The sequence below is a fragment of the Lynx rufus genome, unplaced genomic scaffold (assembly GCF_022079265.1).
Source record: "Lynx rufus isolate CCGP_SWC_20201006 ecotype Redwood Valley unplaced genomic scaffold, mLynRuf1.p SCAF_27, whole genome shotgun sequence".
NCBI lineage: Eukaryota > Metazoa > Chordata > Mammalia > Carnivora > Felidae > Lynx > Lynx rufus.
Window position 1 is genome coordinate 8,996,595 of NW_025814842.1, and position 24,150 is coordinate 9,020,744.

A 24,150-nucleotide genomic window follows, 5' to 3' on the forward strand; every position below is an offset into this window, starting at 1 on the left:
TCCGAAAGTTAATCGATAATCTCTATCAAAATCCCAACAGGTATGTGTGTGTGTGTGTGTGCGTGTGCGTGTGCGTGTGCGTGTGTGTGTGTGTGTGTGTGTATGGTGTACAGAACTTGACAAACTGATTCTAAAATTTATATGGAAGGGCTAAGGACCAAAGAAATCAAGACGTTTTAAAAAAAATGTTTAATTGTTTTTATTTATTTCGAGAGAGAGAGAGATACAGAACACGAGCAGGGGAGGAGCAGTGAGAGAAGGAGACAGAATCCAAAGCAGGCTCCAGACTCTGAGCTGTCAGCACAGAACCCGATGCGGGGCTCGAACTCATGGACCGCGAGATCATGACCTGAGCCGAAGTCGGACGCTCAACCAATGGAGCCACCAGGGCACCCTGAAAGAAATCAAGTCTTTTGAAGAAAAAGAATAATATGAAAGACACACTTTTGCAGCTATGAAGACATATTCTAGAACCATGGTAATTTAAATGGGGTGCTGTTAGGACAGAAAAACAACAGCAGTGGAATAGATGAGTGAGCCCAGAAACAGCCACTTGCATATGTGAAATATGACACATGACAGAGGGGACAGATGGACAACTTAATAAAAGGAGCTATGACAGTCATTATCCATATGGGGAAAAAAACTGGATTTCGACTTCACACATAAAAATGAATTCTAGATCAATGGAGGAGCTGAATGTGTAAGAACAAAACTTTAAAATCTGTGGAAGGAACTATAACCTCTCAGGACAGAGTGAGATGGAGGGGTATTTGTTAACCTGACTCCCACTACTCTCCCCTCCCCTCCCCTGCCCTCTCCTAAGAAAAAAGCACACACCATTTAAAAGAAGTGACTTTTGGAGTGCCTGGGTGGCTAAGTCGGTTGAGCGACCGCCTTCGGCTCAGGTCATGATCTCGCGGTTTGTGAGTTCCAGCCCCGCATCGGGCTCTGAGCCGTCAGCCAGCTCAGAGCCTGGAACCTGCTTCGGATTCTGTGTCTCCTCTTCTCTCTGCCCCTCCCATCCTCATGCTCTGTCTCTCTCTGTCTCTCAATAATAAATGAATGTTAGGGGCGCCTGGGTGGCGCAGTTGGTTAAGCCTCCGACTTCAGCCAGGTCACGATCTCGCGGTCCGTGAGTTCGAGCCCCGCGTCGGGCTCTGGGCTGATGGCTCAGAGCCTGGAGCCTGTTTCCGATTCTGTGTCTCCCTCTCTCTCTGCCCCTCCCCTGTTCATGCTCTGTCTCTCTCTGTCCCAAAAATAAATAAACGTTGAAAAAAAAATAAAATAAATAAATGAATGTTAAAAATTTTTTTTTAAAAAGGAAAAGTGACTTTTTAGGACATTTGCATAAGTGATAAAAATAACTACAATAATCTACCGTTTATCACTGACTCACCATACGCCGGGACTAGACTAAGTGCCCTCATCCTCATACCCATCTACAGAAGCATTACTGGCCCCATTTTTACAGATGAGCAAACAAGCAGTCGGAGAAGTTGTGCCCAAGGTCACACAGCCAGTCAAGGCCAAACCAAGATTCAATCCGAGCTCTACTGGACTCCAGTTCCTGTTCTTCTGTCTACACCTTACTGTCTCTCTGATACTTTAGAGTTAATAACACCCAGTGTGTATATGGGGGAGATGCGCTCAGATAAACAACTCCAATATGAATGAGTGTTAGGGTTGATGTGCCCATCTCCCCAACTAGTTTATAGTACACATTCAGCAGGTGCTTAAAAAACAGGACTTTCCTGGGGCCCCTGGCTGGCTCAGGAGGTGGAGTGTGTGACTCTTGATCTCGGGGCTGCGGGTTCAGGCCCCATGTTGGCTGTGGAGATTACTGAAAAAAATAAAATAATGTCTTTTAAAAAATATAGGACTCTCCGTTCTGCCTGTCACCCTGGGAAGACAAAATAGCTGATACGTAATAGAGAATAAGAACAGCCATAAATTGTGGGGCAGCTGGAATTTGCCAGACACACATATCCGCATGCTGCTGATTCTACTGCTTAATTCTGCAGCCAGACTTTAGTCAGACTCGAGAGATCCTGATGGGCTGGAATTTGGCACATTTTTTGTGCAGGGGGTGAAGTGAAGGGGGAATTTTGGTGGGGGAGGAACTTTTCACTATTTCATTATTAAAGATTTTTTTAAAGTAATCTCTACACCCAACATGGGGCTTGAACTCACAACCCTGAGAAAAGAGTCACATGCTCCACAACGGAGCCAGCCAGGTGCCCCACCCCCACTATTTCATTATTAAATGTCAAATGATGTATAAAATTTACAGCCCACTTGAGCCAATGGTGACCTTGATTACAGCAAAAGAAAATGGATATTTGGTACCATGTTTTGGCTTTTTATTACAGGGTATTAAAAATTACCTTTAAAAAATAAAGAAATGTCTGGGGTGCCTGGGTGGCTCAGTTGGTTAAGCATCTGACTCTTGATTTCACCTCAGGTCATGATCTTGCAATTTGTGGGACCCAGCCCCGCGTAGGGCTCTGTGCTGACAGGGTGGACCCTGCTTGGGATCTCCCTCTCATTCTCTCTCCCCCTTACAAAAATAAGTATTTAAAGGAAGGAAGGAAGGAAGGAAGGAAGGAAGGAAGGAAGGAAGGAAGGAAAGAAGAAAGGAAGAAAGGGAAAGAGTCTAAAGTAAAAATGGAACCCACTCCCTCCCACCCACAATCATTGTTACCAATTTGTGGTGGATCCTTCCAGACATTTTTCCCAGACGTTATATTATATGCATATATAATCATTCAAAAATACACTTACTGGGGGGCCTGGGTGGCTCAGTTGGTTGAGTGTCCGACTTTGGCTCAGGTCATGATCTCATGGTGCATGAGTTGGAGCCCCACATCGGACTCTGCACTGACAGTATGGAGCCTGCTTGGGATTCTCTCTTTCTCTCTCTCTGCCCCTCCCCCACTTGTGCTCTCTCGCCCTCAAAATAAATAAATAAGCTTAAAAAAAATACACTTGCCAAATGCAATGTGAGGTCCTGGATTGGATCCTGGAACAACAAAAAAAAGACAGCTCAGAGCCTGGAGCCCGTTTCAGATTCTGTGTCTCCCTCTCTCTCTGCCCCTCCCCTGTTCATGCTCTGTCTCTCTCTGTCTCAAAAATAAATAAACGTTAAAAAAAAAATTAAAAAAAAAAAGACATTAATGTTAAAACTGGAAGTAACCACATGAAGTCTGGGGTTTGGTTAATACTGATGGATATTACTACTGCCACAGTTCAAGCAAGATAGGAGGGAGGTGTGTATCTGTGTATGATTTCTCGAGCTCAGCACTATTGACATTTTAGCCCGGATAATTCTTTGTTGCGAAGGCCTGTCCTATGCATCGTAAGTAGCATCTATCCAGTTGTGACAACCCCAAATCTACCCTCCCCAAGTGTGACAACAAAAATGTTTCTAGAACTTGCCAAATGCCAGGGTGCCTGGGTGGCTCAGTCAGTTAAGCACATGACTCTTAATTTCAGTTCATGTCATGATCTCAGGGTTTGTGAGATCGAGCCCCACATTGGACTCTGTGCTGATAGGGTAGAGCCTACTTGGGGTTCCCTCTCTCCCTCTCTCTCTGCCCTTCCCCCCGCTCACTTGCCCGTGCTCTCTCTTTCTCAAAATAAATAAATAAACACTTAAAAAAAATAAAAGTTGCCAAATGCCCCTTTGGGCAAAATCAGCCCGTTGAGAAATGTATGGCGGTACTGGAGTTGGCATGGAGGAGGTAGGACGGGGCTGGGTTCTGGATATATTTTGAATGCAAGGTTGAAAAGACTTTCTGATGAAATGGGTGCTGACGGCCAGATGCAAGAAAAAGAACAGAAAGAATGACTTCACTGGATAAATAAAATGTAGTCCATCCAGGGGCGCTTCGGTGGCTCAGTCGGTTAAGTGTCCAACTTCAGTTCAGGTCATGATCTCACAGTTAGTGAGTTTGAGCCCCACATCGCTTACAGTGCAGAGCCTTCTTGGGATTCTCTGCTCTGTCTCTCTCTGCCTCTCTCTCTGCCTCTCCTCAACTTGTGCTCTCTCAAAATAAAATAAATTAAATAAACTTAAAAAAAATGTACTCCATCGTTTTTAAAAAATGATGATATGTGGGGCACCTGGGTGGCTCAGTCAGTTAAGCATCCGACTCTTGGTCTCAGCTTGGGTCTTGATCTCAGGGTTGTGAGTTCAGGTCCCGCATTGGGCTCCACGCTGGGCATGAAAGCTACTTAAAAAAGAAAGAAAGAGAGGCACCTGGGTGGCTCGTAGTCATTAAGCGTCTGACTGTGGCTCAGGTCACTATCTCACAGCTCATGAGTTCGAGCCCTGCGTCGGGCTCTGTGCTGACAGCTCAGAGCCTAGAACCTCTCTCTCTGCCCCTCCCCTGCTCACCCTCTGTGTCTCTAAAATGAATAAACGTTAAAAAAATTTTTTTTAAAAAGAAAGAAAAAATGATGATATGGAAATAAATATTTAAATACATATGTACATAAAATTTAGAAAGAGAATAAAGTACTGATACGTGCTATAACATGGATGAGCCTTAAAAACTACACTAAGTTAAAGAAGCCAACACAAAAGGCCACCTATTGTAAGCTTCCATTTCTCTGAAATATCCAGAATAGGCAAATCCATGGGGACAGAAAATAAATCAGTGGTTGCTATGGGTTGAAGGGAAAGAGAATTGGGATTGACTGCTTATAGGTACAGGGTTTCTCCTTTGGGGGGTGATGAAAATGTTCTGGAATTAGATTATGGTGATGGTTGTACAGTTGTGTGACTGTACTAAAACCAACGTATTGTACACTTTGAGTTTGTTCAAGGCCTGCTGGAGGGAGTATGGACAGAGCAGTAGGCCGGACACTAGGCCTAGGGCTCCCCTCCACTTGCCAGTCATGTTGCAATGGGCAAGTAGTCGAATCTGGTCAAGGAGACTCAAAGGGATATCTGTTGGGGGTTTTCTGGGAAAGACCTCACAGCTTTTTTTAAAAAAAATTTTTTTTTTTCAACGTTTATTTATTTTTGGGACAGAGAGAGACAGAGCATGAACGGGGGAGGGGCAGAGAGAGAGGGAGACACAGAGTCGGAAACGGGCTCCAGGCTCCGAGCCATCAGCCCAGAGCCCGACGCGGGGCTCGAACTCATGGACTGCGAGATCGTGACCTGGCTGAAGTCGGACGCTTAACCGACTGCGCCACCCAGGCGCCCCTAGACCTCACAGCTTTTAAAGGAGGACACAGGGGCGCCTGGGTGGCTCAGTCGGTTAAGTGTCTGCCTCTTGATTTTGGCTCAGATCATGATCTCATGGTTCATGAATTCACTGACAGTGTGGAACCTGCTTGGGATTCTCTCTCTCTGCCTGTCTCTCTCCCTCTCTCTCACCCTCCCCTGCTCTCCCTCTCTCTCTCAAAATAAACAAATAAACCTAAAAACATAGGATGCAGATAAAGATATTCTAGGTCTCAACATTGTCATATGCAGGAAATACTCAGAACCGAGGCTGCCATCTTGAGTCACCAGGGAAGGCAGCCTCATGACTCAAGAGGGCAGCCAAGAGGAGGACGATGGCAATGTAGATGGATGGGTAGCACCTGGGTCCCTGATGATGTCACTCCATGAATTCACCAATCCTGAAATGGCTCTACCTCTGGACTTCTTGTTCAGTAGATAAAGTCTCCAGCAACTTTGATTTGTGCTTTCTGTTACTTGCCGACAAAAGCACTGTCAACTGATAGAGTATCAAATGCTGCTGACACATCAAGTAATACAAGGACAACGTGCATTGACAGTACAGTGGTGAGTGTAGCTGCCTTCCATGGAGTGAGAGGACGGTGGTGGAAACTTCGCTTGTCCCCTATATCTGCTCTCCCTTCTTACACAGTAATGGAATCCTTAGCTGGGCTATGGTCAGGAGAAGTTCTGGTCATGAGATACGAGAAGGCTTATGGTCATAGCCTTTAAGGAAGGAGCATGAAAAAGCCCTCCATTTCTCCTTTCTATCCCCTTTTGTTGCCTGTTACGGACTAAATGTATCCCTCCAAAATTCATGCTGAATCCCTGACCCCAAATGTGGCTATTTATGGAAATAGGACCTTTAGGGGGTAATTTAAATTACTTTAGGTCATAAGGGTAGGGCCCTCATCCCATGGGATTAGTGTCCTTATAAGAAGAGACACCGGAGAGTGCTCCCCACCCCGATGTGAGAACACAGAAAGAAGGCAGCCATTCGCGAGCCAGGAGGAGGGTCCTCACTAGGGACCAAACCCTTCCAGAACCTTGATCTTGGACTTCTAGCCTCTCCAGAACTGTGAGAGAATAAATTTCTGTGGTTTAAGCCTCGTGGTCTATGGCATTTTGACGTGCAGCTGACTGATGTATCTACCAAAATAAAAGCGTAATGGCAGGGGCTGTGGTGGAAGGCATCCAGACGGCAAACAGACACATGAAAAGATGTCAACCCAAAATGTGAACCCAATGTGAACCCAAAAAAACAAACAATCCAGTGAAGAAATGGGCAAAAGACACGAAGAGACACTTTTCCAAAGAAGACATCCAGATGGCCAACAGACACATGAAGAGATGTTCAACATCACTCATCAGCAGGGAAATACACATCAAAACCACAATGAGACACCACCTCACACCTGACAGAATGGCTAAAATTAACAACTCAGGAAACAACAGATGTTGGCAAGGATGCGGAGAAAGAGGAACCCTTTTGCACTGCTGCCAGGAATGCAAACTGGTGCAGCTGCTCTGGAAAACAGTGTGGAGGTTTCTCAAAAAATTAAAAATAGAGCTACCCTGTGACCCAGCAATTGCTCTATTACGTATTTATCCAAAGGATACAAAAATGGGATTCTAAGGGGCACATGCACCCCAATGTTTATAGCAGCATTATCGATAATGGCCAAATAATGGAAAGAGTCCAATGTTCATCGACAGATGAATGGATAAAGAAGATATTGGTGTGTATATATATGTGTATACACACACACACACACACACACACACATATATATATAATGGTATATTGTATATTGGTGATCAAAAAGAATGAAATGGTACCATTTGCAACAATGTGGATGGAACTAGAGTGTATTATGCTAAGCGAAATAAGTCAGAGAAAGACAAATATCATATGATTTCACTCATACGTAGAATTTAAGAAACAAAACAGATAAACGTAGGGGAAATGAAGGAAAAATAAGATAAAAACAGAGAGAAAGGAAAACCAGAAGAAACTCTTAAATACAGAAAACAAACAGAGTTGCTGGAGGGGTGTTGGGAGGGGGGATGGGCTAAGTGGGTGGTGGGCACTAAGGAGGGCATTTGTTGGGATGAGCACTGGGTGTGGTATGTAAGTGATGAATCACTGAATTCTACTCCTGAAATCATTATTACATTATATGTTAACTAACTTGGATTTAAATTAAAAAAAAAAAAAGCCCAATGTGAAGAATCCAGTTGGGAAAGAGCAGCTGAATATGGGAAAGAGAAGACGCACAGATGGAGAGAGGGAGGTCCTCGACGAGGCAGAAAGACACGGGGTTTGGACAGCGGGGGACATCTCCTCAGGCCAGGGTAGAAAGGAAGCAGCAGGAGGAAAGGAGGGGTGGGCGCAGACCCACGAGGGGATACAGGCTTGGGAGCAGGGTGATGGCAGACCTCCCCTCAGAGGTTTTCCTTCTCTGAGAAATGGAAAGCATGATCAGGCCCAAGAGCCAGGAAGCAAAGTCCTGAGAGGCGTCGGGCTGTGTCTCCCTTTTCCTCTCTTGGCCTCATCTTCCCAACCTGCAGGATAAACAGCTTGGTCTGCACCCCTAGTCCCCAAACTTGTTTGATCCTCAGGAAGTTTTCAAAAATACACTTTTGGGGGGGCGCCTGGGTGGCTCAGTCAGTTAAGCGTCCGACTTCGGCTCAGGTCATGATCTCACCGTCCGTGAGTTCGAGCCCCGCGTCGGGCTCTGTGCTGACAGCTCAGAGCCTGGAGCCTGCTTCAGATTCTGTGTCTCCCTCTCTCTCTGACCCTCCCCCGTTCATGCTCTGTCTCTCTCTGTCTAAAAAATAAATAAACATTAAAAAAAAAATTTTTTTTAAAATACACTTTTGGGAGGCCCTACCTGTGAATCTCTGGGGTTAGAAGTGGCGGGGGCAGGAATCTGTATGTGTGTGTGTGTGTGTGTGTGTGTGTGTGTACATGTATGTATATATATGTACATGTATACATGTACATGCATATATACACACAAATGTATGTATATATACATGTATGTATATATGTACATGTATACATGCACATACATATGTGTGTGTGTGTGTGTATATATATATATATAAAACATGTATTTAGTTTTGAGATAGTGCAAGTGAGAATGAAAGAGAGGACAGAAGATCCAAAGCGGGCTCTGTGCTGACAGCAGTGAGCCTGATGTGGGGCTCAAATTCATGAACCGCGAGATCATGACCTGAGCGGACGTTGGACAGACACTCGACCGACTGAGCCACCCAGGTGCCCCCAAGGAATCTGTATATATTTTTAAAGTGGCCCCGGGGCTGATGTGGGTGCACTGCCCTGCGGAGGCGAGAGGCGCTTCAGCTTTGAGAGTTTGTTGTTCCAGGGGGAAGGTGCAGAATTCTAGCACAGCATTTCATGGGAGCTGCAAACTATAGAATAAGCCTCCTGCCACTTCTTGTCACCTATAACTACAACAGCCCCAAAGCTCAAAAGGTAACTCAAGAGGAACAACAGCAAGGCACAATCAGCAGCAAGATCAGGGCCCTGCCTGAACGCGAAGCCCACCGCATACACTCTGGCTCCTGTGACCATGTTTCCAACCCCCCAGTGGGACGTGGGTCAGGGCTTAATCAAGGGGACTCCCAGGCGGCAACAGTTGGAGCAGGGCTGTTGCAGGAGCTCAGGGATGCTTGGCAGAGCTGCCTTTCTGAAACCTGAGCCCTGGGGGTAGGGGGAAGGGGAAGGAGGGGCTGCCTGGCCCTGGGAATCCACGCCTGCCTCCCCCCTGCGCCGCCCCCCTCCCCTGCAGCCGGGAGCTCCTCCTCTGCCTGGGTGCCCCTTCTCTGGGGCTGCTCCAGACTGTGCGGGTCACCTCCACTCTCCCTTTGCCTCCCTCTGCCCCTGAGGTCTGGTGGGGACAGGCTGGGGCCACGAGTGAGCTCCATGGACGGGGACTTGGCCTCAGCTTATCTTCCAGCTTTGGAAAGGAAAGAAGAAAGGACTGTGCTGATTTGCATTTGGGGGATTCTTCCCCCTCCTAAACTACTGGGGGCAGAAAAAGTGATTTGAGATTTAACCTTGGATTGACTGTGGAAGAAGGGACAGAAAGAGCCCAGAACATTCACCCAGGTATGAATACTTCACTTCTGCTAGTGTGTGTGTGTGTGTGTGTGTGTGTGTGTGTGTGAGAGAGAGAGAGAGAGAGAGAGAGAGGGAGAGAGGGAGGATGACAAGTTTTCTACTGGTCGGATGTGGAATTGCCCTTGATGATATCCCAGGCCCCTCTGACTGCTTCATTCTATGATTCTGCAGCCCTAAACTTCATTCAGTCATTCAACAAACATTTCCTGAGTGTCCACCCTGTGCCAGATGGTGCCATTGAACAAGATCTGGCACTTGCCCCAAAAAAGGTCCACAGATAGTAGTAACAATAGCAGTAGCTCCCACACATACGGTGGGTCAGGCACTGGGCTAAACCTTCTATAAACTTTAGCTCTTTAGGGGCACCTGCGTGGCTCAGTAGGTTAAGCGTCCAATTTTGGCTCAGGTCATGATCTCACGATTTGGGAGTTTGAGCCCTGCGTTGGGCACTCTGCTGTCCGCACAGAGCCAGCTTCAGATCCTCTGTCTCCCTCTCTCTCTCTCTGCCCCTCCCCTGCTGTGCTGTCTCTCAAAAATAGGTAAACATTTAGGGAAAAAAAAACAACCCAAAACTTTAGCTCCTTTGACCTAGCCACAATCGTCAGAGCTAAGTATATTAGTAACCCCATTTTACAGATTACAATAGTGAGGCTTAGTGAGGTGAGATCACAGAGCTGGTTGGTGGTGGAACTGATGCTTCTGACCACTGTGCTGTGCTGCCTGGCCCGCCCTGTAAAGGCAGAAGATGCACTAATAACACACAAAAGGAGGGAGTGTGAGAGCTTCAGAGAGTCACAGTTCCCGGAGGGCAGGGAACAGTTAAGTCTCATTTCCACCAAGGGTCCCAGGGGTGAAGCAGGGGCAGGCCCAGATCACTATGGAGTCCCTCAGCAAAGACAGGCCCGTGACTACGCCTCCTTGGAGTCCTCAGTCCCCATCTCCCAGCTGTCCCGGGTCAGGCAGAGGGAATACAAAAGCTGATTATTCCACTGGGGGCTGTTCTGGGCCCCATGAATGGAGTATTGAAAACCCTGTGTCCACATCCAGATAGGTTTTCAATCTCTCCCCAACCAGACTGTTTGTATACCCGGACGGAGGCCAAGCCAGGGGGAGATGGCAGGGGTCTCCTGCCGGGAGGTATCTCCCTCTCAATGTAGCCCAAACAGACCCATCCTCTAAACCAGGCCCCCATCTCCCCCCAGCCGTCGCATCACTGTCCATGCGCTGTATCGGCCTCTTGCTGGAGGTCTGCCAGGAAAGGGGACCTAGGGTCTTACTGGGACGTGCTTACATGGTGCAAATGTTCACTGAGTTGCATGCGTAGGATTTACACATGATGGGGCTTGTATACCTCACTCCAAAATTTGTTTATTTTTAAGGAATCTCTACACCCAACGTGGGGTGGGGCTCAAACTCACAACGCTGAGATTAAATGTCGCATGCTCTTGGGGCACCTGGGAGGCTCAGTCGGGTTAAGTGTCCGACTTCAGCTCAGGTTTGTGAGTTCGAGCCCGTGGCGGGCTCTGTGCTGACAGCTTGGAGCCTGGAGTTTGCTTCGGATTCTGTGTCTCCCTCTCTCTCTGCCCCTCCCTTGCCTCTGCTCACACTCTGTCTGTCTCAAAAATAAATAAACATTAAAAAAAAAAAAAGAGTGGCATGCTCTTCTGACCGAGCCAGCCAGGCACCCCTACTCAATCCAAAATACATGTTTTAGGTTTATTTATTTATTTTGAGAGAGAGAGAGAGAGCACGTCAGACAGAGAGAGAGAGAGAGAGCAGGGGAGGAGTAGAGGGAGAGGGAGAGAGAATCCCAAGTAGAATCCGATGCGAGGTTCAAACTCACAAACCGTGAGATCATGACAAGATCAAGACCTGAGCTGAAACCAAGAGCCAGGTGCTAACCTGACTGAGCCACCCAGGTGCCTCTCAATCCAAAATTTAAAAAATAATCTTCGGGGCGCCTGGGTGGCTCAGTCGGTTAAGCGCCTGACTTCAGCTCAGGTCACGATCTCACGGTCCGTGAGTTCGAGCCCCGCGTCGGGCTCTGGGCTGATGGCTCAGGGCCTGGAGCCTGCTTCCGATTCTGTGTCTCCCTTTCTCTCTGCCCCTCCCCCGTTCATGCTCTGTCTCTCTCTGTCTCAAAAATAAATAAACGTTAAAAAATAATCTTCAAGGCCTTCCCACCCCAAAAGGGCAGAGCCTCTCAAATGTCACCTATTCTCCCAGCCCTTCACCATTTTGGCATATTTGAGAGTCATGGGAACCATACCTCCTCGACTGTTTTTTTTTCCTTAAATTGATTCTTTTCTTCTGATTTATTTATTTTGTGGGGAGGGGAGTGCAAGTGAGTGAAGAACAGAGAGAGAGACAAATCCCAGGAGGGACAGAGAGAGAGAGAGAGAGAGAGAGAGAGAGAGAAAGAGAGAGACGGAGAGAAGCGGGGCTCACTCGAAGTGGGCTTGTACTTACCCAAAGCAGGGATGAGCTAACCTGATGCCGGACTCGAACTCCCCAACTGTGAGATCATGACCTGAGCCAAAGTCAGATGCTTAACGACTGAGCCACCCAAGCTCAGGTGCCCTCATTTCTTCTGAGTTGTATTAACGTTTTTTAAAAAAATGTTATTTTATTTATTTTAGACAGAGAGAGGGCACAGGAGCAGGGAAGGGGCAGAGAGAGGGAGAGAGAGAATCCCATGAACTGTGAGATCATGACCTGAGCCAAAATCAAGAGTTAGACATTTAACCAACTGAGCCATCCAGGTGCCCCTGATTTAAATTAACTTTAAAAATAAACTCTAGGGGCGCCTGGGTGGCGCAGTCGGTTGAGCGTCCGACTTCAGCCAGGTCACGATCTCGCGGTCCGTGAGTTCGAGCCCCGCGTCGGGCTCTGGGCTGATGGCTCAGAGCCTGGAGCCTGTTTCCGATTCTGTGTCTCCCTCTCTCTCTGCCCCTCCCCAATTCATGCTCTGTCTCTCTCTGTCCCAAAAATAAATAAACGTTGAAAAAAAAAATTAAAAAAAATAAATAAACTCTATAGGAGTGCCTGGGGGGCTCAATTGGTTGAGCGTTGGTCTTTGGCTCAGGTCATGATCTCGGTTTGTGAGTTCGAGTCCCGCGCCGGGCTCTGTGCTGACAGCTCGGAGCCTGGAGCCTGCTTTGGATTCTGTGTCTCCCTCTCTTTCTGCCCCTCCCCTGCTCATGCTCTGTGTCTCTCTATCAAAAATAAATAAAATGTAAAAAAAAAAATAAATAAATAAATAAATAAATAAAAATAAACTTTATAATGCTCCAAATAAATGGAAAACCAGAATCCTTTACTATAAACAGAAAGCATTGTAAAAAAAAAAAAAAGAAAGAAAGAAAATAGGGGTGCCTGGTGGCTCAGTTGGTTAGGCGTCTGACTCTTGATTTCAGCCCATGTCATGATTTTGGCTCAGAACATGATCTTGGCTCAGATCAGGGTTTCGAGGTTCGTGGGTTCAAGCCCTGCACCAGGCTCCACGCTGACAGTGCAGAGCCTGCTTGGGATTCTCTCTCCCTCTCTCTCTACCTCTCCCCCCTCTCTCAATAGAGAAAGAAAGAAGACAATAGTAGACATCCTTTCATCTTCCACTAAAATTTTGTGGATTACCACCAGTGGCACCAGCACCAGGCTTTGGGATACGGTGCCCTGGAGGATAAACCCTGAGCCCTCGGCACAGACTCCGGGCCTGTGATGCTTTGGGACCAGGCAGCAGTCCAACTTTGTCTCCTGCCGTGGCTCTCACACACCCTCTGCTCCAGCCAGACCTAAGTCTTGTGCTCTACCCTCAGAGAGCCCAGCTGTTGCCCCCGCCGCCGCCGCCTCCGCCTCCACTCAGAATGCCGAATCCAAGCGGAAATGTCACATCCCCCTGAGGCTCTCGCTGAGCCCCTTCCAGCTGGAGGAAGTGACTTAGGATCTTTATTTCCAGATGTTCCAGCTGTGACTTCTCCACCACCCCTTGATGGGACCATCTGAACGGCCATCCACTGGCTGGATGCACGAGGAAGCAGAGATGCGAATTGGTCCCCAGCCAGCAGAGAAGAGCAGGGGGCGGGGGCTGGGAGACTGGAGCACTGGCTCTTCACGCCTCCCCCCGGCCCTGTCCTTCCTCCTCCTTTTGCCGCTGGGTGAGTGCCCTCCCCCCTCAACCCCGGACCCTTCCCTTGTCTGGCTCTTGGTTTTCCCAGCTGTAAAATTATGGTTTGTGAATGAGATCGTTTCCGAAGTTCTTTTCAGCTCTGACATTTGTTCAGGGTTGATGAAATCTAAGGGTCTGTCTGAGTTGGGGAAGTGGAGGGCTCGGTGCTGGAGGTGAGGGCTCGATGTAAACAGGGTCTGGGCGGTTAGGGGACACCGGAAATAGGGAAGGAGGGAAAGGAGTGGGCTCACCAATGGCTGTTGGAAAGGCAGCTTGTGGAATACATAGAACCAAATGACCTAGGGGCCATGCTAACTTGAGAAAGAAGCAACCGAGTCTCAGTTTCTTCATCTGTAAAATGGGCACACCAGTACACACCTCAGAGCATTGTCCTAAGGATTCTATGAGGCGCCTGGAGGCACATGAAGGTGCCTGAGAACCATCACACCCTGCGCACAAGTGAGGGGCTTTTATGGGCTTGTCAATTTCCCACGCTGGGCCAGTTTCCCTGTTTCCTACCACCTCCCCCCACCCCGCCCCAGGCCATGTGCCCAGAATTGTGTGCTGAAGAAGAGTGTGGCTATTTGTGTCGGAATCTCGGCTCTATTCTTTGTTCTCTGTGTGGCCTTGAGCAAGTGGCCTCACTTCACTAAACCAGAAGTTTCCTCATGCGCGAAATCCTACCTACCTTACGCGTCCCACTGGTTAAGTTAGCCAGGCCACATAAAGCAATGGGCACAGTGCCTGACTTACACATAATGAGAGCTGAAGCAGAAGGCCTTGTATAGGTAAATCTTTGGGGGGATATCCTAATAAATCCCAAAGCCAATTGGCACACTTAAGACAGAGCTACTGAGCGTCTGCTGAGTAATACCAGGAAACACACAGACAGGCAGGGCCACATCACCAGGCAGAAGGCCCAAGAAGGCTTGGAGATTGTGTCCAGAGATTGAGAGGAAACCGCATTTCTAGCTGAAGGCTCCAGGAAGGCTCTCCAGGGGCAGGGACTCCGAGCTATATCTAGAAGGATCTGCAGGCTCTAACGAGCAGAACTGTTCAAGTAGACGAGACTGCAGGGTTAAAGACCCAGAGACAAGACTGATGGGAAATTAAGAAGTAAAGGAAGGCGGGACTCCTGGCTGGCTCAGCGGGTGGAGCGTGCAACTCTTGATTTTGGGGTTGTGAGTTCCAGCCCCACGCTGGCTGTAAAGACTACTTTAAAAAAATTACTTAAAAATAAAATATTTCAAAAAATAAAAAAAGAAGTGAGGGGAAGCTGGCTAAAAGACTTTGTAGAGAAAGCTCAGGATCTGGGACTCCTGCAGGAAATGGGGAGTCTTTGAGGCACTTCACAGCGGAGGGGGAGAAGCAGACAGACCCGTTTCAGGCAGGGAGAGAGAAGAGAAGCTTGGAAAAGGCAGGGAAAGTGAAGAGGAGGGGGATGATGGTAAGGATCATGGGGGGAAAGGAGGCTGTTCCCAGGGCACTGTGGCCAAGGGAGGGGGCAGAGGGACCAATGCTTTTTCTCATTCTGTTTCAGCCAGCGCCCTACAGCCCACCCCACTGCCCTTTCCAGGTAGGTGCCCCTGCCCCTCCTGCCCATACCCTGCCCTGCCCCCAGGTACCCAGATGAGCAGACGGAAGGCCTCAGGGAATGACAACTAACCAGCCCTCCGTAACTCTAGATGCCCCCAAAGAGATTGTGCTAGTCTCCCCATTTTACAGAGAGGGAGAAATAAGGCCCGGAAGGGACTGACCGTAAGGCTCCCACGGCTTCGCAGCAAGGTGGGCGTCCTGCACATCAGGCCCAGCAATCCCCCTGGTGCCAGCCCAACCCTCTCCACAGAGCTGAGGCTGGTGGGGGGCCCGAGCCGCTGCCGGGGGCGCCTGGAGGTCTTGCACGGCGGCTCCTGGGGCAGCGTCTGTGACGATGACTGGGATGTGGTGGATGCCAACGTGGTGTGTCGACAGCTGGGCTGCGGCCTGGCACTGCCCGTGCCGCGGCCCCTCGCCTTCGGCCAAGGCCGAGGCCCCATCCTGCTGGACAACGTGGAGTGTGGCGGGCAGGAAGCTGCGCTGAGCCAGTGCGGCAGCCGAGGCTGGGGCGTCCACAACTGCTTCCACTACGAAGATGTGGCTGTCCTATGCGATGGTAAGCAGAGACCTGTGACCTGGGAGGGCGGGCAGCAGGGTTGTATGGACGAATGAAGGGACTGGCATGGCAGAAGAACAATCCAGAGGTGGCAATTGCACGGTGTGGGGGAGGAGCCCCGGCCTCGTTGTCAGGGTCCCAGCGGCCCTTCTGCCTCATTGTGCGATCCTGGCTGAAGGAAAACCAGCATTATTGCTTCTATGTGGGGCCTTGATGGTTCCAGCCGAGCTCTCTCCCCATTTTGACAATCAAACAATTGGGGTCAACACTGGCAGTGAGGTCCGTTTGGTGTGGAGCTGCAGCAGACATCTCTGAGAGGCGTTGACCTTGAGAGTATTGGTTCTAGTTTTCAAGAAAATCGCCTGGTGGGCTCATTAAATAAAACACAGACGGTGGCCCCATCCCAGAGTTTCTGATTCTGCAGGTCTGGGGTGGGGCCTCGGAATTTGCATTTCTAATAAGTTCTCAAGTAACGTAATGTTGCTCTAAGAACACAAAGAACTTGTCTGAAGCTACGGCTTTCTGGACTCAGGGGGCCCCTTCTCCTCTCATACCCCAGGGTTCCTGGCTTTGACCCTTTGTGGGGCCAGAGGCCCTATGGCAGGTACCTTAGGGGTCCATGCCCTGCCGCTCACACATCCGGTGTGAGGATGAAGAACAGAAAGATCCATGTATCCTCCTCCCTTCCACCCTGCTTCCTTCCCAGAATTCTTGCCCACGCAGCCCCCAACAAGGAAAGTGTTAACCAGTAGGGCGCCCCCTACAACTCCCCAGAATGGGAAAGGTAAGTAAGGGCAACATGGGGACCACCTGGGTCTTAGGAGAAGGACGCCGAGAGGAGTCTGCCACCCTTACCTTTGATGGTGGGAAGAGAGGGATTACCGATGGGTGAGCTGGGACATTCCCTTCCCATCCTGCCCCTTGCAGGCCCCCAGGCTGCTCACAGTCTGGCTAGGGAAAGAGGAGGCATTCCTGTGGGATGATTAAAAATAGCACAGGGGCTCCGACTGACTTCAGCTCAGGTCATGATCTCGCGGTTTGTGAGTTCGAGCCCCATGTCCAGCTGTGCAGACAGCTCAGAGCCTGGAGCCTGCTTGGGGTTCTGTGCCTCCCTCTCTCTTTGCCCCTCCCCCACTCACACTCTGCCTGTCTCTCTTTCTCTCTCTCTTTCAAAAATAAATATTAAAAAAAAAATTTAAAAAAAAAGTCAGCACAGGGGCACCTGGGTGGCTCGATCAGTTAAGGGTCCAACTCTTGATTTTGGCTCACGTCATGATCTCATGGTTTGTGGGTTCGAGCCCAGTGTTGGGCTCTGTGCTGACAGTGCAGAGCCTACTTGGGATTCTGTCTCTCCCTCTCTCCTGCTCCTCTCTCTTGCATGCTATTTCTCTCAAAATAAATAAACTTAAAAAAATTAGTCAGCTGAGGGCACCTGGATGGCTTGATTATTTACACATAAGACTCTTGGTTTTGGCTCAGGTCATGACCTCACTGTGAGTTTGAGCCCTGTGTCAGGCTCTGTGCTCCTGGTGCAGAACCTGCTTGGGATTCTCTCTCTCTCTCTGCACTCCTCCCGCATACACACACACACACTCTCTCTCTCTCTCTCTCTCTCTCTCAAAATAAACTTAAAAAAGCAGCACAAGTTGCTAAAGAGGTGAGGACCGGAGCTTAATCCAATGGGAGACTCAGATATGTACAGAAATATGGATAATGACAGAGAACGAGAAAATGAAAAGTGCCCCAAAGAGGGACAGATTAAATAAGCAAGGAAGCCCAGAGGAGGAAGAGGGTCTCACCTACTAGAGATATGGGAGGGATTCCTAGAGGAAGAATTGTTGGCAATGCACCTGGAAAGGTGAGGCTCCTTTCACTGCAGGAGTAAGTGAGGAAACAGCAGAGTGTGGACCGGTACCAGGAAGGTTGGTTTGAGTCAGAAAATGACCCAGTCAAAGCCAGTTTGTCCTGATCCCACAAACCTCCCCCAATCTGGGACTGTGAGGAGGAAGTGCCTTCGGGTAATTGGGTGAGAAGCTTCTCCTCGGTTTTAGGTGCTGGGGCCCCATGCACTGTGGGTACGTGGAGGGCCTGAGGCATTGGGGAAGCACTGGATTGGGTGCACTGTTGGTGGGGGAGGCACAGCCCTGTGGGAAATGCTCCCGGCCCGCCCCCCCACCAGGTGAGGGCAGCGTGCGCCTGGTTGGGGGCGTGGGCCCGTGTCAGGGCAGAGTCGAGATCCTTCATGGTGGCCTGTGGGGCACGGTCTGCGACGACGACTGGGGGCTGCCGGATGCTGCTGTGGTCTGCCGCCAACTGGGCTGTGGGGCGGCCCTGGCCGCCACCACCAACGCCTTCTTCGGTTATGGCACGGGGCACATCCTTCTGGACAACGTGCACTGCGAAGGCAGCGAGCCCCGCCTGGCAGCCTGCCTAAGCCTGGGCTGGGGTGTGCACAACTGCGGCCACCACGAGGACGCCGGCGCGCTCTGCGCAGGTGCGGGCTCGGGGGCGGGGCTGGGCGGGGACCGGGGCGGGGCCCCGTCCTGACGCGAGCGGAGGCGGAGGCGGAGGCGGAGAGGGAGAGGGGTCGGGCGGGGCTTGGTGGCTTCCCCCGATGCACCCCAGTGCTCTCCGGGAAGGCCCCAAAATTACTTTTAACGTCTCAGTACTGCTCAGTACTGCTCTAGAAGTGCCTCTGAAAGTCCCAGTACTCTTTGTGGTAGGTTTCACGGTATTGTGCCACCAATACTCCAGAATTATTTAGCAGTACCCCAAGAAAGCCTCCGGAATTTTCTAGCAATTTCTAAGTGCTCTTCATGGAATACTCCAGAGTAAAGTAATAGTACTCTAGAATTACCCCAGAGCTACTCCAGAATTCTCTCACTGTAGCCCAGGTATGCCCCCAGAATTACCAAGCATAGCCATCTGTAATCCTTTGTAATCTGTAACCACAATAGTGTGTTCACCCACCTGGTCCCTCTCCCATTTTGAGATTTTTCCTGAGCAAATAGGAATAATAGGGCCAGTAATGGCACTTCACAGATGGACTCCACTCTATAACATATAAATTGTTTGCTCTGCCTCACAGCACACCAGGGGCCATTATTCCTGGTTTACAGATGGGAAAGCTGAGGCCCAGTGAGGCAGAGCCTTACCCGTGGTCACATAGTGAGTCCTGGCAAAGCCACAGCTAACCTTGCTGCACAGTCTCCAGCATGACTCTTGCCCTTTCTAGTCCTGTTTTATCTGCAAGATGGGGATGAGTCTCGTGCTGTAAGCCCCTCAGGACTGTGCATGGCCCTCCCTGGTGGGTAAGGCCTTCTCTGTCTCTCCATCTTGGACACACACTGGGCTTCTGAAAACACTGGAGAGAAACGAAAGCATGTGTGTCAAAGTCCTTTATAAACTGCAATGTGGACACCTGTGCACCAAAAGTAAATTACAAACACTGTCAAGTAGGGCAGATCCCCACCCCCCCACCCCAGTTTGGGAATAAAATCTGTTGTGCTCTCCACGGAGACCCTCCCATCCTCCCCTGACGGCGCAAGGCTGACCCGGAACCAAAACCTTGGCCTCTGACCCTGCTCCCTTCTCTCCTGCTCTAGTCCTGGGCCCCCCGACTCTCACCGCACTACCACCCTTGGCCACAAGAGAGGACTGGGCCTGGCACACAGAGCCAGAAGGTAAGGAGCCCAGCCTTCTGGGCTGGAATGGTAGGGACAAGGCAGACAGGGCTGGGAAATAGAAAGGCTGTTCTGGATCTACTGGAAGGCGGCCCTGGCTAGCCGACCAGGACTTTCCGCCCGATGGTAAAGAGGTGGGCGAGAGAATCACGAGCAGATGGAGCAAGGATGAAATCCAGAGCTCTGAAAAGTTCAGCAAGGTGGGAGGAGACAGTAAGAGATTTCTTCAAAGCTCTGAGGTACAATTTGGGTGGGTGCTGAGGTTGGAAATCGAGAGACCTTGTGAGAGGGTTGAGCTAAAGGTTGAATGAAGGCTAGAAGCACATTGGGAATCCCGTCTGGAACTATCACTGAGATTCAAATTAGAATAATGCCTGGAAACAGGATTCGGTTCATTCCAATCAAGTTTCCTGAGGACCACACCGGACTACACGGCGACACTAGATTGAGGCTGAGTGTGGGGTGCAGGTGTGGTACAGCTGGGGGCTCGTAGGCATCGCTGTGCCCTGTTGTAGGCCAGAAGGCCTCCTCCTCCCCTTCACATGCTCTAGAGGCCCTGTCTCTGCAGCTACAGGAGTTGGTGCCCTGCCTTCCAGGGAGATGGCACTGTTCACCACAGCCACCTGGGTCGCGGGGAAGAAAAGTAAGTGGCAGAGCCAGGGTTCTGTGGGGGTGGGAGAGGGGTAGGGCCGGGGCTCTGTCACGGAGCCAGCGGCCCCAGCCCAGCCCCTATGGCCACGGGCCTGTGCGCCCCGCAGGCGGGCGGCTGCGGCTGGTGGGCGGTCCGGGCCCGTGCCGCGGCCGCGTGGAGGTGATGTACGCCGGGGGCTGGGGCACCGTGTGCGACGATGACTGGGACTTCGCGGACGCGCGTGTGGCCTGCCGCGAGGCGGGCTGCGGGCCTGCGTTGGGCGCCACGGGCCTCGGCCACTTCGGCTACGGGCGCGGCCCCGTGCTGCTGGACAACGTGGGCTGCGCCGGGACGGAGGCCCACCTGAGCGACTGCTTCCACCTGGGCTGGGGCCAGCACAACTGCGGCCACCACGAAGATGCCGGCGCGCTCTGCTCAGGTGAGGTGGCGGCGGGACCGCGCAGAGGCGCGCAGAGGCGCGCACTGCCGCGCGGGCGGGGCCGCGTAGCACGGCCTCCCGGGAATGGGCGGGGCCGCGCGCAGACGCGTACTGCGGCGCAGGCGGGGTAAGGCTGCCTCTGAGAAATGGGCGGGGCCGTGCGTGAGGGCTCTCTGCGGCACTGCAGCGTGAGAGGGGCTGGAGAGGACGCGCACTCCGCAGAGAGGCGGAGCCCGACCATAGATGCGCTCTGCGGCTGCGCAGCATGGGCGGAGCCGGGAAGGGAGCGCCCTCTGCAGTGAGAGGGGGGTAGGGCTTGGGGCGGGCGCGCCCGCTGCGGCAGTGAGGGGAGGGCGAGAGGTGGAAAGCTAGGGACAAAGTCTGGAAATCTGTGTGAAGGGAGGGGCAGGGTCTCTTTCTATCTGCTGAGTCAAGGACCCGCAAAGCTCTAGGAAGCAGAGTTGATCAGCTTTCGGGGAGCAAGCGTCTGACCTTTGAGAATCAATGGAAAGGGCTGTTTGTAGAGTCTGACCTATTTTAAAATGCTCCTGTTTATTGATTGGTGTGGGAAATGAGATCTTCACCCTCCTTTGGTGCCCTTGGCCTAGGAGCCTTGGCCACAAAGGGGTAGCTACAAAGGGTCCTGCTTTGGTTTCCAGGGTGAAAGAATCACAACCCCATTTCTGATCCAAGTGGCAGAAAGCAGTTCTCCTTCAGGGTCCTGTGAGGCCCTCCCTGTCCCTTAATCAGGCTCCCCTTGGGAGGGTAGAAGGTAATCTGGCCTCAAGGAACATGTTCCCTAATGTGACAGCCACCTCTTTTTCTTTGTCCTTGCTGAGCCAGGCCCAGAGGAGCTAGGACTTCAAGTCCAGCAGGATGGTTCTGAGACCACCCGGGCGCCCACTCCTCGGCCCAGGGACGGTAGGTGCCCACAGCCCCAAAGATGGAAGTAGAGGCGTTAGGATCGGAAGGACCAGAACTGGGGGAGATCACAGCCTGAGGTTACACAGCTCAGCAGATTTGTACCAGGTTTGAGAACCTTTGTTTTGTGTTAGTCTCTGTTCTCGTTTACAAGGGTATGGTATCCGGAAGAGGGAAGTGGGTTTTAAGGGAGCAATCTTAGAGATTTCTAGAGATGGGATCAAAATAAGGGGCTCCTTCCTGAAGAGATGAAAGGAAAGAATTCAATTTTAAGCCTGTGGGTGAGGGGAGATGATAACCTTCAGGAGATACAAGCACAGTCTCCAGAGAGTGGCACTGGGGCTGAGGGTCTGGGGTTATGAACAGAAGACTAAGGAAAGAGCAGACATGAAGCACTCAGCAGGGACACAGCACCCCACAAAGGCTCGTACACATTCTTCCAGTCCAGAGACTGAGTCTAGACTGCCACCCAGCTTATTTTAACCTGATTTACCTGCCCTTGTCCATCGGCCCCCAGAGCAATGCTGTGTCTGATATCACTACCCTTTGCCTTTTCTGTCTACCCCTTCCATGGCCTGGCATGGGCCAGCCCCTTCCAGCCCTGGGCCTTGTCTCTCCACAGGGCACCTGCGTCTGGCCAATGGAGCCCACCAATGTGAGGGGCGCGTAGAACTCTTCCTAGGGCAACGGTGGGGCACTGTTTGCGATGACGCTTGGGACCTGCGGGCAGCCACTGTCCTGTGCCACCAGCTGGGCTGTGGCCAGGCCCTGGCAGCCCCCGGCGAGGCCCACTTCGGCCCGGGCCGAGGCCCTATCCTCCTGGACAATGTCAAGTGCCGTGGGGACGAGAGTGCCCTTCTGCTCTGCTCTCACATCCGCTGGGATGCCCACAACTGTGACCACAGTGAAGACGCCAGTGTCCTGTGCCAGCCATTGTGACCCAGCCCATTCTGCAGACCATCTCTTCTGGGAGCCTGCTGTGGCCTGCCCCTCTTCCTCCAGGAAGCCCTCCTCCTCTGACAACTTCAGTTCACTCCGCCCTTCCCTCCTCTTGCCTGGGAGAGAGCCTATTCAGAGAGTGTGGTCCTGCATGGGGGAGCCTGGCTCTACCCAGGTGACATCACCTGTCACCAATTATTGTGGGCCCAATTCAATAAGAGTTCCCACTTGCTGCTCATCCAGAATATAAAATGGGGGGAAGGGAATGACTCATAACTGTTTTCTTCGGTGGGGCTCCTGTTACAACACCGGACCCTGGTCCAGGAGGCTCAGGGGCTCTCTATAAATGGAGTATCCCCCCTCTCCCCAACCCATATTGGGAGCCCCAAGAAGAGGGAAGGCAGGAGAGACCCACAGCTCTTACCTTAGACTGCCTGTGGCTGCAGAAGAACCTGGGTCGTTGCCCTGGCCTTCTCCGTGAGGGCCCAGACTCAGATGGTGCTTGGCTGGACAAGGGGACTGGAGGGGCCAAAGCAGGGACAGCGGCCCCTCCCTGCAGCTGGAACCAACATCTCTGATTTATGCTGCCCCCACCACAGAGCCTCCACTTTGCAGTAGCGAAGAACCCTGGGGGCCTGTAGCCACCTGTTTATAGGTGCCAAGTCAATAAAGCATTGTCCCCCCCACCCCCCACCCCTGTCTTTTTACTTGCGGGCACAAGTGTATCATTTGTGGCAACAGCAAAGACTGGTTAGAACTCTCTGGAGGAAACCGGCTCGGGGATGGAGGGCCATGCAAGAGCATCATCAGAGAGCTCTCAGCAGGCCTGCACGGTCTTGGAAGTGCTGACTCGCAGTATGAGGCCTGTAAGGCCCCGGAGGGTCCCCAAGCCCACCCCTGCTTTCCTTTTGCATATAGAGAAACTTACGTCCTGCAGAAGGAAAGGGTCTGCTCCAAGACACGTTGCAAGGTGGGAGAGGCACTAGAGCAATACTCAAGAAAAAGCAGGGAGATAAGAGCAAAGCAGCACAGGGGCGTCCCCGGGGGCTGCTCTTGGGGCACCTCACCTGGAGCTCCAGGGGCAGAAAGAAGTGGGCGATCTTGCCAGAGCCCCTCTCAGCCCCAGGGTAGGTGACCTGCCTGTTTAGCAACTGTCCTGGTCAAGCCTCTGCCCTCCATGTCCAGCACACAGGCTCTCTCGTTTCCTATGGCTGCTGTACCAAATTATCACAAACTGAGTGGCTTAAAACAACACAAATTTATTATCCTACAGTTTTGGGGGGTCACTAGTCTGAAATGGGTCTCCCTGAGCTAAGTTCAAGGTCTCGGCAGGATGCTGTTCTTTCAGGAGAGTCTAAAGAAGAATCCGTTTCCTTACCTTTCCAGCTTCTAGAGGCTGCCTGCCTCCCATGCCTGCTCGTGACCTCCTTGTAGCCAACAATTGTATCACTTGGACCTCTGCTTCCACCGCCTCATCTCCTTTCCTGACATTCCTGCCTCCCTCTTCCATCCTCTGAAACCCCTTGTGATTATATTAGACCCTGGATAATCCAGGGTACTCCCCCCATCTCAAGGTCCTTAACTTAACCACATCTACAAAATCCCTTTAGCCATTTAAAATAACACTGTTCAGGAGCTCCAGGGATTAGGACATAGACATCTTGGTTGGGGGGAGGGCATTATTCTGCCTTCCACAGGCTCCAGACCCGGGTCCTGGCTCCCAGCCAAGGAGTGAGGCAGACACTTGAGCTCCAAAGTCCATCAGCGCTTGGCAGTAATGGGTTTGTCTCCATTTGTTAGGGAGCTCCAAGACCCACAGTGTCATTGGAAGGAT

The 24,150-nt window shown here is 51.2% G+C and overlaps 1 protein-coding gene across 1 annotated transcript; it reads left to right on the top strand.

The window, feature by feature from the left end:
* The first annotated feature begins 13,374 nt into the window (after positions 1-13,374).
* Positions 13,375-22,993, top strand: SSC4D (scavenger receptor cysteine rich family member with 4 domains). The gene is made up of 10 exons (XM_047089366.1): positions 13,375-13,540; positions 15,092-15,127; positions 15,398-15,703; positions 16,410-16,487; positions 17,883-18,197; positions 19,309-19,386; positions 19,955-20,029; positions 20,145-20,456; positions 21,300-21,377; positions 22,000-22,993. The coding sequence occupies exons 1-10, from the start codon at positions 13,375-13,377 to the stop codon at positions 22,314-22,316; spliced, it is 1,761 nt and encodes a 586-aa protein (XP_046945322.1). The 3' UTR covers positions 22,317-22,993.
* Positions 22,994-24,150: the final 1,157 nt, after the last annotated feature.